Source organism: Astyanax mexicanus, chromosome 21 (genome assembly GCF_023375975.1).
Source record: "Astyanax mexicanus isolate ESR-SI-001 chromosome 21, AstMex3_surface, whole genome shotgun sequence".
NCBI classification, from domain to species: domain Eukaryota; kingdom Metazoa; phylum Chordata; class Actinopteri; order Characiformes; family Acestrorhamphidae; genus Astyanax; species Astyanax mexicanus.
Window position 1 is genome coordinate 42,676,174 of NC_064428.1, and position 14,153 is coordinate 42,690,326.

At 41.8% G+C, this 14,153-nt stretch overlaps 2 protein-coding genes across 6 annotated transcripts in view; one reads left to right on the forward strand and one right to left on the reverse strand.

Moving 5' to 3' along the window:
• The window catches only part of LOC125785590 (integrin alpha-X-like), an 87,025-nt gene that overhangs the window by 24,471 nt on the left and 48,401 nt on the right, over positions 1 to 14,153 (forward strand). The window contains exons 24-31 of one of the 2 annotated variants that reach the window (XM_049469453.1): positions 415 to 493; positions 776 to 877; positions 971 to 1,012; positions 1,252 to 1,377; positions 2,086 to 2,187; positions 2,264 to 2,293; positions 2,403 to 2,513; positions 4,500 to 5,137. In XM_049469453.1, coding sequence (XP_049325410.1) covers positions 415 to 493; positions 776 to 877; positions 971 to 1,012; positions 1,252 to 1,377; positions 2,086 to 2,187; positions 2,264 to 2,293; positions 2,403 to 2,513; positions 4,500 to 4,652 — 745 coding nt within the window. In that variant the 3' untranslated portion in view covers positions 4,653 to 5,137. Of the gene's footprint in view, positions 1 to 414; positions 494 to 775; positions 878 to 970; positions 1,013 to 1,251; positions 1,378 to 2,085; positions 2,188 to 2,263; positions 2,294 to 2,402; positions 2,514 to 4,499; positions 5,138 to 14,153 lie in introns of those variants that run through there. The other variant, XM_049469454.1, reaches the window with a different exon arrangement.
• The window catches only part of LOC125785591 (tyrosine-protein kinase-like otk), a 44,921-nt gene continuing 36,310 nt past the window's right edge, over positions 5,543 to 14,153 (reverse strand). For 2 of the 4 annotated variants that reach the window (XM_049469458.1, XM_049469455.1), the window contains one exon: positions 5,543 to 5,842. In XM_049469458.1, coding sequence (XP_049325415.1) covers positions 5,730 to 5,842 — 113 coding nt within the window. In that variant the 3' untranslated portion in view covers positions 5,543 to 5,729. Of the gene's footprint in view, positions 5,843 to 6,246; positions 6,496 to 7,795; positions 8,126 to 14,153 lie in introns of all 4 variants that reach the window. The other 2 variants (XM_049469460.1, XM_049469459.1) reach the window with 2 other exon arrangements.

The window sequence follows — 14,153 nt, forward strand, 5'->3', positions numbered from 1 at the left end:
GGGAAGTGCTAAGCTAAGAGTAGGAATTAGCATGTTAGGCATGATGACTGCTGGAATGTGCCTGTTGTTTTTGAGTTTGTCTATCTTGGGCTTCATGTTGAGCACTGGATGGTCTCAGGTAGGTTTGGACAGTGGTTCCTACTATAATAGTCCCTTCAGAAAATGAGAGACACCTTGCTCCATGGATCTCCTCTACTTTATCCTTTTTGTCAGCTATTGATCATAACTATTGATTGAAGAAGCCAATGAGCCTCTAGCTTCTATTTTCCTTGGTTTTAGCATCACTGTAGTTAGTGCTCAGGAAACCCTAAAAGCTGGAGGTTCTTATACACGACTCGTAACTCTACAGTCACCTGAGTACTGGAGAAATGCAGGTTTAATATTTTATATCTCCCTCTCTTTCCTCTCGATCAGCGTTCCTGAGTCTTCTGTAACCTATCTGAACTTCTCTCTGGAAGACAAAGGTCCAAAAAAAGTTATTCTGACCTACAAGGTAAGTGTCTCCATACCTTCACCCCACTACACATCCTCCCAGATCCTCCACCCAAAAACTCCATCCCTGAACTACAGATCCCCTCAGATCCTCCACCCAAAAACTCCATCCCTGAACTACAGATCCCCTCAGATCCTCCACCCAAAAGAGATCCCACTAAAACTCCATCCCTGAACTACAGATCCTCCACCCACCTTCACTACACGTCCCTCTAGATTTACTCCATCACCTGAGCTTCTGAGAGATAGGACTGTTGTGTTTTTCTGCTCTGTTGTTGAACAGGTGAGTAATCTGGGGCTGAAGGGTCTACCTGTATCTGTGAACTTCATGATGCCGTCTCAGATCAGCCAGAACTTCAGTCTAAAGGAGCACAAAGTGTTACAGGTATTCCTTCATTCCTTGGTATATTTACCTTCCTCTGATTGGCTGATTGATGGATTTATAAATGGTTTTCATGCTGAATAACTTTCCCAACAGAACAATACAAAATGTGAGATCAAAGAGGAGAAGAACTTGGACGTAAGTTTAGTTTTATATTGATCATATCATAGTTTTTTTATGTGTATTTTATATAACACTGTATTTCCTTCAGTAACGATTCCACATATCTGATCAATAGAGAGGAAATCTGTAGAAAGACTGGAATTTAACAGAACTTGAAAAACGTAGAATCAGGTGCAGACCAGTGAAACAGCTCCAGAGCTAGTAGTTATTTTCTTCACTGATTGTTTGTTTGTTTGTTTGTTTGTTTACTCCAGTCGTGTCCAGGGCAGATGAGCTGTGTAAGGGTGGACTGTCATTCCTTTGATCTGGATGCAGGTTCTTCTGTTGAGTTTGAGCTGGAAGCTCAGCTGACCTTCCTGAACCCTCAGCTCTACACAGGGGTAAGATCAGAACTCCACAGTCCTGGGCAGTGGTGGGTCATCCATAACAGGGTTGTGGATTCAATACTCATGTCTACCAAGCTACCACTGACCAGGTCTTCAACCTCCCCCGTTCATCCCTGCACTCTGAGTCTGGCTCTCAGTGGTGGCTCAGCTGTTAGAGCTCCTGCTTATATAGATTAGGGTTGTGGATTCTGAAGCTTCAGGAAGATACCCCTGAGCAGGCCCTGTTCCAGGGGTTCTGTAGATTCACCAAGCTGCTACTGTTGGGCTCCAAAGCCAAAGTCTTGAACTCCTACTGCTCTAAAGGTATCACAGCTACGGCCCACCACTCTTACTGGTTAAAATCAGCTTGTCTGTTAGTCAGACTGGTAGCACTGGTGGAGAATTCAGGTACAAAAACTAAAAAGATCTACCAGAACATTGAACAGGTTACTTTCCAAAGCCTTCTGTTCTCTGGTTCTGGGGTTAACTGAATGCAGCCCTGGGGAAATCCTGAAGGGGCACTGGATAGATTGAATTGATGGATGGATGGATGGATGGATGGATGGATGGATGGATGGATGGATGAATTGAGTTGGTCGATGGATGGACTGAGTTGGTGGTTGTGTGTAATTTGGTGAAATTAATTCAGTCCACCAGATGTTCTTCATCTCAATCATGTTCTTTCTTCTTCTTCTTCTCCTTCTTCTTCTTCTTCTTCTACAGAGATGGTCTTTCCATGAGTTTGGTTTGGAGGAGAAGTTCTCCAGCTCTGCTCAGCTGATCTTTAACAGAAACAGATTTAATCAGATATCCAGCAGTCCAGAGGTGAGCGCTGAGATCATAGAGCAAGAGTTTAACTTCCTGTTACGCTTTTCTTAACTTCCTCCTCTTCTGTTTACAGGATGATGGTTCCAGATTCCACAGGGTAAAGGTAAAAACTCTAATATTGTTATATCTGTGATTTTAGAGGAGCAGTGGAGGATCAGGAGTCCTTGTTTTTATATTAAAATGTTCTTTATTAATGGTTGTACTGATCTCAGGTCAGTGTTAAGGCAGAGCTGGTCATTCCTCCGGACATGTATTTGATCGTGAGCTCCGGAGGGTTCGCCGGGCTCCTCCTCCTCATCTTATTCATCCTGCTTCTGTGGAAGGTAAGAGCCAATCAGATCACACGGCACTTCTGATGTCACTTTACATCACAGTACATTTGGCATATGCTTTTTAGTGATGTACTGAGTAACAGAAGCGTAAGATAAAAAACATCTAAGACCAAACCTAAAGGAGGCTAAAGGGAAATAGTGTGATAGAGGAACGGAGGGGAAGAAGGAAATGAGGTTAGAAGTAGTTAGTGTGTTAGAGGTGTTAGGAGAGTAAGTGCTCTTTGAAGAGCTCTGTCTTCAGGAGTTTATTAAAGATAGTGAGAGATTCTCCTGATCTGGTAGTGGAAGGTAGTTAGTTAGAGGTGTTAGGAGAGTAAGTGCTCTTTGAAGAGCTCTGTCTTCAGGTGTTTATTAAAGATAGTGAGAGATTCTCCTGATCTGGTAGTAGAAGGAAGTTAGTTAGAGGTGTTAGGAGAGTAAGTGCTCTTTGAAGAGCTCTGTCTTCAGGAGTTTATTAAAGATAGTGAGAGATTCTCCTGATCTGGTAGTAGAAGGTAGTTAGTTAGAGGTGTTAGGAGAGTAAGTGCTCTTTGAAGAGCTCAGTCTTCAGGAGTTTATTAAAGATAGTGAGAGATTCTCCTGATCTGGTAGTAGAAGGTAGTTAGTTAGAGGTGTTAGGAGAGTAAGTGCTCTTTGAAGAGCTCAGTCTTCAGGAGTTTATTAAAGATAGTGAGAGATTCTCCTGATCTGGTAGTAGAAGGTAGTTAGTTAGAGGTGTTAGGAGAGTAAGAGCTCTTTGAAGAGCTCTGTCTTCAGGAGTTTATTAAAGATAGTAAGAGATTCTCCTGATCTGGTAGTAGAAGGTAGTTAGTTAGAGGTGTTAGGAGAGTAAGAGCTCTTTGAAGAGCTCTGTCTTCAGGAGTTTATTAAAGATAGTAAGAGATTCTCCTGATCTGGTAGTAGAAGGTAGTTAGTTAGAGGTGTTAGGAGAGTAAGTGCTCTTTGAAGAGCTCTGTCTTCAGGAGTTTATTAAAGATAGCGAGAGATTCTCCTGATCTGGTAGTAGAAGGTAAACTTTAGTTTCTTAAATCTCTCTCTTTGTTCAGTGTGGGATAGAATCGCCTTCCTTTACAGTCAGATCCACCAATCAGAGTGTAGTGTGTAGAGGAGCTAGTTTACATCCAGCCAATCAGGACAGAGTTCTGGGTGGATTTGCCACATTGTTTCAGGATATGCTGCACGAACACCAAGTGAACATCAGGGGGAAGCATGGTACTGAAAAACAAATTAGAAACAAGTATCTCTCTCTCTCCCTCTGATCTCTCTCTCTCTGATCTCTCTCCCTCTGATCTCTCTGATCTCTCTCTCTCTCCCTCTGATCTCTCTCTCTGATCTCTCTCTCTCTCTCTCTCTCTCCCTCTGATCTCTCTCTCTCTGATCTCTCTCTCTCTCCCTCTGATCTCTCTCTCTGATCTCTCTCTCTCTGATCTCTCTGATCTCTCTCTCTCTCTGATCTCTCTGATCTCTCTCCCTCTGATCTCTCTGATCTCTCTCTCTCTGATCTCTCTGATCTCTCTCTCTCTGATCTCTCTGATCTCTCTCTCTCTCTCTCTGATCTCTCTGATCTCTCTCCCTCTGATCTCTCTGATCTCTCTCTCTCTCCCTCTGATCTCTCTCTCTGATCTCTCTCTCTCTCTCTCCCTCTGATCTCTCTCTCTGATCTCTCTGATCTCTCTCTCTCTCTGATCTCTCTGATCTCTCTCTCTGATCTCTCTGATCTCTCTCTCTCTGATCTCTCTCTCTGATCTCTCTGATCTCTCTCTCTCTGATCTCTCTGATCTCTCTCTCTGATCTCTCTGATCTCTCTCTCTGATCTCTCTCTCTGATCTCTCTCTCTGATCTCTCTCTCTCTCTCTCGCTCCCTCTGATCTCTCTCTCTATCTCTCTCTCTCTGATCTCTCTCTCTCTCTCCCTCTCGTCTCTCTCTCTCTCTCTCTCTCTCTCTCTCTCTCTCTCTCTCTCTCTCTCTCTCTGCAGTGTGGGTTCTTTAAGAGGAAGCGTCCGGATGATCAGGGTGAGATGTATGGAGATCTGGAAACAAGTGAAAAAGCAGAACTTCAGCCAAAAGATCAGGAGGAGGAGATTCAGCCCCTCACTGAAACCCAGAATCAGAAACCCCAGGAACAGTAAGAGGAACCAGGAACCACCTTCACCAGAGCTTCACCCTCCATCAGCACCTTCTTCACCCCTCACCGACATCATATACATATGCACAGAAATTTACATATAGAAATAAACCATATACAGATATATATATATATATAGTGGAGCAGGTGCTGATGGAGGGTTAAGACTTTAAGAAATTTATGTTTTTAATATTTTTTTGTATTTAATTTACTTTATTTCTTAGAATTTATATTACTATAAGTCTCATCTCTTCTGTTACCATGATTTTCATCATTATTCTGTATTCTGTATTATATATGGTATATATATATATATATATATACACTCACTGAGCAGTTCATTAGGAACACTGGGAAACACCTCCACCAGCTGGTGCACAAAAATGTTCCTAATAAACTGCTCAGTACATCTGTTTATTTTTAATGTATTTTTCTTTGTATGTTTTGTGAACTTATTAATTTGATAAAAGAATAAAGTGAAATAAACATTTTACAGTATTTACTGTTATTATTATTATTATTATTATTATTATTATTGTAAATTAAATAAATATGATTTTACTTTGGGTAAAAATATATTTATAATTTATGAATATCTTAAATTTCTAATCCATCTATAATCTTTTGTGTTCTGGCGCCACCCTGTGGACACTGTCCAACACAACCACGTGGTGATACTGGTCCACCAGTATAAACAGCTCGGTCAGATTGGTCTGTGTGGGATGATCTGATTTATATATTATATATATTTTACATTATTCTGCTCTAAACTGTCCGATTCTGTTCCTGTGATTAAATTACACTTTACTTGATTTATATCTATTGATCAATTTCCCACGTTAACGTACACTCACACATTTACACCACAAATAATAACTCCCTGTTAGATATGCATTCACTTTTATTTATTTATTTATTTATTTTATTGTTACATTAATCACTAAATTAGTTATATTGAACACATAATGCTTTTATTAAAATATTAGTTTACTGTAAATAAACATATCTGATATATTTTCACTATATTTGAAGCACAGAATCAGAAACAGCAATCGAAGGGTTAAAATCTGATCCTGGATGTTCAGACGGGACCTCCACGTCTTTGGAAAGGCTTGAAGTAAACGAACAGTCCAGCTATCAGCAGCAACACCACGGCAACCACAACACAAACGATGATGATCCACCAGGAGCTGTCTGATAAGAGAAAGAACATCAGGAGATCAGATCAGAAGTTCAGGAGTCTTTTTTGTGCAGATTATTCCAGAAAACATTACCGATTATAAGCATCTCATTATCTCCAGAAATATAATCTGTATTCACATGAAATTTGGCTGAAATAAATAAAGCTATAGTGGGATTGAGACTGATAGCTCAGAAGGTTCCTGCAGGATCTTGGACACGGTTAATTGGTTAATTGGTTAATAAGGGCAAAGTGTTATTAGTTGCTAATGGGATTAATGTTTTCAGGAGAGTGAAAAAACGTGATAATGGTAGGATTCACTTATATTTTGGGGGAACAAAATCTGAAACATGCAGCATCAGCCCTGCAGTAACTACACCTGTACATATGATGGACGTTTACCCTGAATTTCACTCACCTGAAACGTTAACCGTCACCGTCACGGAGGCGGAGCCTTTGCTGTTGGAGGCGATACAGGTGTAATTTCCCTGATGTTCTGACTGGACGTTGCTGATGTTGAGGAGGGGGGAGTGTGTGATGTTTGAGTTACCTGTGGTCCAGGTAAACTGAGGCTTCGGTTTTCCTCGTGCCGAACAGTAAAACGTCAGCGCGTCGCCCGCAGTTTTGGATACAGTGGCAGCAGACGGCCCTGTTATGATGGGTTTATCTGATGGGAGAAGAAGAGATGGAGAAGTGAGGGACAGAGCTGAGCTAAACTTCTACAAGGATTGAGAAAAAAGGAAACTCTATTTCCCAATAGTGTGAGATTCTACATAACTACCTGCCCCCAAAAAAAATCACCACCAATAAAAAAGATCACACTCTAATATTTGGTTGGAGCGTCTTTATCTTTGATTGCGTGACGCTGCATTCACTTCTGCATTGTTTTAATAAGCTTCTGCAACATCACAGGATTTATTTTAATTCAGTGCTGCATTAATTTATTAATTTTTCATCAAGATCTGCAGCAGCATTGATGATGGTAGAGTCTGACCAACCGCTGCACAAAGCAGCTCTTCTCCATCCAGCACATCCCAAAGATTCTCAATGAGGTTAAGATCTGGACTAAGATGATGATCTCATGCTCCTTGAACCCTGAACTCTTTCACAATTCCAGCACCATTAATCCTGATATTGTTCATCTTGGAATATGAAGAAAAAATCCATTGATGGAAGAATAACCTGCTCTATATTCAGTATATTCAGGTAAACCTGCAGACCAACTGCAGCATCAACCAACCAACACATCATTTACTTACTTAAATCCAGGTGGAGACTTTTATTTCTAGGCCAGGCAGTGTAGATCATCCATAACTGTAGATCCACCACACCATCGATCCATCTACCTATCAGAACAAACTACTTTATCTTACCATCACCTGCTTTGGCATGGCAGTGATTTAAGTCTGTTCTGGAGGGAGGGATTCTCTATTCACCCTAAACTTCTCAGGACTTTACCTGATACTCTTCCATTTACCACCTTCTTACAAAACACAGACCAATAAGGTCGAAACCACTCGAGGGTTTTGTTTTTAGCTGAAGTCCAGGCAGTCAGAGGGAGAGCTGATTTTTAATAGAACTGTTCCACTGGATCTAACCCAAACTTCCTCTTACTTCTTAATAATGGTGATATCCTTCCTCCACTCGCTGCATCCTGCACTGTAACTGCTGAGGCCTCCACCCCTCCAGTCACTTCCCCCTCAGTTCACCACACTTTCACTAGGAAGCTCCTCCCTTAAACACCGTTTCCGATTCTGGACTTTGTGTTTGATTGGTCATGTATCGTCATGCCCACCAATAATTACAAAGTCCAGAACTGAAAAACAACCCTAAAGAATTCCATGCTAGTTGACGTTAGCTGACTCGCTAAATTCCCCAAATGTTTCCAGCAGAGACAGAATGAAGTAAGTTGAAGGAACAGATCTGGACTACAGTAAAAATTCAGATTGGTTTACAGGTGAACTCACAGAGTACGGTTATGTTGAAGGGTTGGGATTCGTCCACTTGTTGTTGTTTGAACTGGATCAGGTCCAGTAGAGCCGAACACTGATACTGGACTCCATCTTCTTCTGGACTGGTCCAAACCTCCAGAGTGTCCGTCACATCCCCCATTCTACTAGAAATGGTGAAATTCCTGGACTCCCTGATGGTTCTGGTTTGGTTTTGGTCCAGTCTGGTCCACTGCACTGTAAGATTACTGACTGGACCCACATTCTTAATCTCACACTTCAGCTTCCTCTGCTCACCTTCTGACCAATCACCATTATCACGAACTATCACCACACTGTCCGCACGCTCTGCAGAGAAACCACAACCAAAACATCACAATGACCATTATAGAGCATTATAGAGCGCCCCCTACACTTCCTGTATTGTATTACAGTCTGTCAGAATGAGCGTGTGGATCATATGACCATTATAGAGCATTATAGAGCGCCCCCTACACTTCCTGTCGTGTATTACACTCTGTCAGAATGAGCGTGTGGATCATATGACCATTATAGAGCATTATAGAGCATCCCCTACGCTTCCTGTAGTGTATTACACTCTGTCAGAATGAGCGTGTGGATCATATGAACATAATAGAGCATTATAGAGCGCCCCCTACACTTCCTGTAGTGTATTACACACTGTCAGAATGAGCGTGCGGATCATATGACCATTATAGAGCATTATAGAGCGCCCCCTACACTTCCTGTAGTGTATTACACTCTGTCAGAATGAACGTGTGGATCATACGAACATTATAGAGCGCCCCCTACACTTCCTGTAGTGTATTACAGTCTGTCAGAATGAGTGTGTGGATCATACAAACATTATAGAATATAAAAGAGCGCCCCCTACACTTCCTGTAGTGTATTACAGTCTGTCAGAATGAGTGTGTGGATCATATGAACATTATAGAGCATTATAGAGCACCCTCAACACTTCCTGTAGTGTATTACACTCTGTCAGAATGAGTGTGTGGATCATATGAACATTACAGAGCATTATTGAGAACCTCCTACACTTCCTGTAGTGTATTACAGTCTGTCAGAATGAGCGTGTGGATCATATAAACATTATAGAGCATTATAGAGCACCCCCTACACTTCCTGTAGTATATTACAGTCTGTCAGAATGAGTGTGTGGATCATATGACCATTATAGAGCATTATAGAGCGCCCCCTACACTTCCTGTCGTGTATTACACTCTGTCAGAATGAGCGTGTGGATCATATGAACATAATAGAGCATTATAGAGCGCCCCCTACACTTCCTGTAGTGTATTACACACTGTCAGAATGAGCGTGCGGATCATATGACCATTATAGAGGATTATAGAGCGCCCCCTACACTTCCTGTAGTGTATTACACTCTGTCAGAATGAGCGTGTGGATCATACGAACATTATAGAGCGCCCCCTACACTTCCTGTAGTGTATTACAGTCTGTCAGAATGAGTGTGTGGATCATATGAACATTATAGAGCATTATAGAGCACCCCCAACACTTCCTGTAGTGTATTACACTCTGTCAGAATGAGTGTGTGGATCATATGAACATTACAGAGCATTATAGAGCGCCCCCTACACTTCCTGTAGTATATCACAGTCTGTCAGAATGAGTGTGTGGATCATATGACCATTATAGAGCATTATAGAGCGCCCCCTACACTTCCTGTAGTGTACACCACCCACCTACACCACCAGCTACACAACCCATCTACACCACCAGCTACACCACCCAAATACACCACCCACCTACACTACCAGATACACCACCCAGCTACACCACCCAGCTACACAACCCATCTACACCACCCAAATACACCACCCACCTCCACAATCAAATACACCACCCACCTCCACCACCAGCTACACCACCCACCTACACCACCAGCTACACCACCCAAATACACCACCAGATACACCACCCAGCTACACCACCCACCAACACCACCCAGCTACACAACCCATCTACACAACCCACCTACACCACCCAAATACACCACCCACCTGCACAATCAAATACACCACCCACCTCCACCACCACCAGCTACACCACCCAGCTACACCACCCACCAACACACAGAAAACACACACTCTCATCCTGACCCAAATACACCACCCACCTCCACCACCAGCTACACCACCCAGCTACACCACCCACCTACACCACCCACCAACACACAGAAAACACACACTCATCCTGACCCAAATACACCACCCACCTCCACAATCAAATACACCACCCACCTACACCACCCAAGAACACCACCAGCTACACCTCCCACCTAAACCACCCACCTCCACAATCAAATACACCACCCACCAACACCACCCAGCTACACAACCAGCTTCACAACCCACCTACACCACCCACCTATACAACCCATCTACACAACCCACCAACACCACCCAGATACACCACCCACCAACACCACCCAAATACACCACCCAGCTAAACCACCCACCAACACCACCCAAATACACCACCCACCTACACCACCCACCTATACAACCCAGCTACACAACCCATCTACACAACCCACCAACACCACCCAGATACACCACCCACCAACACCACCCCCAAATACACTGCCCAGCTACACCACCCACCAACTACACCACCAACTACACCACCCAACCACACCACCCACCTCCACAAACAACTACACCACCCACCAACACCACCCAGTTACACCACCAGATACACCACCCAGCTATATTACCCACCTACACAACCATCTACACCACCTAACTACACCCAGCCCACATACACTACACCACCACCTACTCAACTCAGAAACGTTCAGAAAAACCACCCAGATACACCTTCCAAATACACCACCTTTTACACCAGCCACCTACACCACCAGCTACACCACCTTGTCGACTCGACAAATACCATATGTGTCAGGTGGTGTGCAGGAAGGAAGGACGAGGAGAGCGGACGCAAATGCGAATATTTATTAAAGAAACAAAAAGTCCATACAAAGAAACACGGAGAACGTAGAACTGAGAAACACAAAACACCTGAACTGACGTAACACGTACAACACGGATAAGGAATACAGTAACAAGGGGACTATATAAAGACACGGACAAACAGGAAACACCTGACGAAAAGGTAATGAGGGGCGGAGCTACAAATGGACACAGTGTGTGTGCATGTACAGAAAAACCATCAGTTCAGTCTCTGCAGTTGAGGAGTCTGATGGCTTGGGGGTAGAAGCTGTTGCAGAATCTGGTCGTGCTGGACCGGATGCTGCGGTACCTTCTTCCCGAAGGCAGGAGGGAGAACAGTTCGTGTGAGGGATGGGTGGGGTCGTTCACAATGCTGGTTGCTTTGCGGATGCTGCGGGTGGTGTAAATGTCCGTGATGGAGGGGAGAGAGACGCCGATGATCCTCTCAGCTGTCCTCACAATACGCTGGAGGGTCTTGCGGTCAGAGACGGTGCAGGTCCCAAACCAGGCAGTGATGCAGCTGCTCAGGATGCTCTCAATGGTCCCTCTATAGAAGAGTGTGAGGATGGGTGGAGGGAGACGGGCCTTTCTCAGCTTCCGGAGGAAGTAGAGACGCTGCTGGGCTTTCTTGGCTGTAGAGCTGGTGTTCAGGGTCCAGGTGAGGTTATCTGCTAAGTGGACACCAAGGAACTTGGTGCTCTTAACAATCTCCACAGAGGACCCGTCGATGTTGAGTGGAGAGTGGGTGTGTTGTGCTCTCCTGAAGTCAACAACCATTTCCTTTTTCTTGTCCACATTCAGGTGAAGGTTGTTGACTGTACACCAGTCTGTCAGCCGCTGCACCTCCTCTCTGTATGCTGACTCGTCGCCTTTGGTGAGAATTCCCATACAAAATCAAATACTATAAGCATACAAATACAAAAAGCATTCAGATACCATATAAATACCATACCAATACCATATAAATACCATATAAATACCATATAAATACCATACCAATACCATATAAATACCATACCAATACCATATAAATACCATACCAATACCATATAAATACCATATAAATACCATACCAATACCTTATAAATACCATACCAATACCATATAAATACCATATAAATACCATACCAATACCATATAAATACCATACCAATACCATATAAATACCATACCAATACCATATAAATACCATATAAATACCATACCAATATCATATAAATACCATATAAATACCATACCAATACCATATAAATACCATACCAATACCATATAAATACCATATAAATACCATACCAATACCATATAAATACCATACCAATACCATATAAATACCATACCAATACCTTTATAAATACCATATCAAATACCATATAAATTGCATGCCATTTCAAACACCATATGAAATACTATATCAAATACCATATAAATACCATACCAAATACATAAAATTCCTGTATTAAATACCATAAAAAATACAAAACCAAATACCATATATATACTATATCCAAGATATCAAAATTAAAGTAGTTTAAGTAGTTTGGGTGGTTTTTATAGTTTTGGATCATTTAGGTAGTTTAGATAGTTTGGGTGGCTTTGTAGTTTTGGTGTTTTGGGTTGTTTAGATAGTTTAGGTGGTTTTATAGTTTTTGTGCTTTGGGAAGTTTAGGTAGTTTGTGTAGTTTGGGTGGTTTTATAGTTTTGTGTAGTTTAGACAGTTTAGGTGGCTTTATAGTTTTGGTGTTTGGAGTAGTTAAAGTAGTTTGTCAATTTTGGTGGTTTTATAGTTTTTGTGCTTTGGGTAGTTTAGGTAGTTTGTGTAGTTTAGGTGGTTTTATAGTGTTGGTGTTTTAGTCGTTTAGATGGTTTAGGTAGTTTGTGTGGTTTTAGATTTTTCGGTAGTTTATGTAGTTTAGGTGTTTTTTAGTTTTGGTGTTTTGGGTAGTTTAAGTAGTTTAGGTGGTTTAAGAGTTGTTTTTTGTTTGTGTTTTGGGGGTTAGATAGTTTGGCAGTGTGGGTGGTTTTATAGTTTTGGTGTTTTGGGTAGTTTAGGTAGTTTGGAAGTCTGGGTGGTTCTATAGTTTTGGTGTTTTGGGTAATTTAAGTAGTTTATGTAATTTGGGTGGTTTTACCATTTTGGGTGGTTTGGATGGTTTTGGAGTTTTGTTATTTTGAGTCGTTTAGGCAGTTTGAGGGATTTTATAGTTTTGGTGTTTTTGGTAGTTTAGGTAGTTTGGGTGTTTTTAGAGTTTTGGGTAGTTTAGGTAGTTTGGTGTTACGGATAGAGATATTTTGGTGGTGGGGGGTTTGAGCATTATTGGATGTTTCTTTTTTCTCCCCTCTTGTGTTTTTCTTTTGAGTGACAGGTCATTGGAGTGAGGGCCGTCTTTGTGTGACGTGGATGTTGTTGATTGGTGGAAGAGAAATTTCCCACGGCTACAAAACCTGACTGTTTCGGCTGCGCAGATGATATCTTTTTCACTCCCGCACCGCCAGCCAGACAAACTGCCAAGAGTGTTTGCTTGTGTATACCATGTAGTTGTAAGATCTTTCCTTGTTATACTTAATCTAGCTCTCTTATTATTATTATTGTTTTTTTATATCACTTTAAAAGCAAGCCTGATTAGCAGTGTAGGGAATAAGGCCCTGTTTATTTGATCACTTTTTATCCTGTTTTTGTTAGAGAGGGAGGTAGGTCAGGATTGTATTTAATTTATATTTTTCTTTGATAGTTTAGTTATTGCATTGGGCCCTAGTTATTTACGTTTTGTTTGTTATGTTGGGCAAACAACTTATCCCTGAAGAACAATGCTGCTTTTGGGTGGTTTTATAGTTTTGGTGTTTTGGGTAATTTTTATTTAGTTTGGCAGTTTGGGTGGTTTTATAGTGATGGTGTGTGGGCTAATTTAAGTAGTTTAGGTGATTTAGGTAAATTGGGTGGTTTAGAGTTTGGGTGTTTTGGGTAGTTTAGGTAGTTAGGTAGTGTTGGTGTTTGGGGTCAATTAAGTTGTTTAGGTGGTTTAGGTAGTTTGTGTGGTTTTATAGTTTTGGTGTTTTGGGTAATTTAGGTAGTTTGGTTTTTTTATAGTGTTGGTGTTTGGGGTCAGTTAAGTTGTTTAAGTGGTTTAGGTAGTTTGGGTGGTTTTATAGTGATGGTGTGTGGGCTAATTTAAGTAGTTTAGGTGATTTAGGTAAATTGGGTGGTTTAGAGTTTGGGTGTTTTGGGTAGTTTAGGTAGTTTTTTTTATAGTGTTGGTGTTTGGGGTAAATTAAGTCGTTTAGGTGGTTTAGGTAGTTTGGGTGGTTTTATAGTTTGGGTGTTTTGGGTAGTTTGGGGTAGTTTAGGCAGTTTTGATAGTTTGTGTGGTTTTATAGTTTTG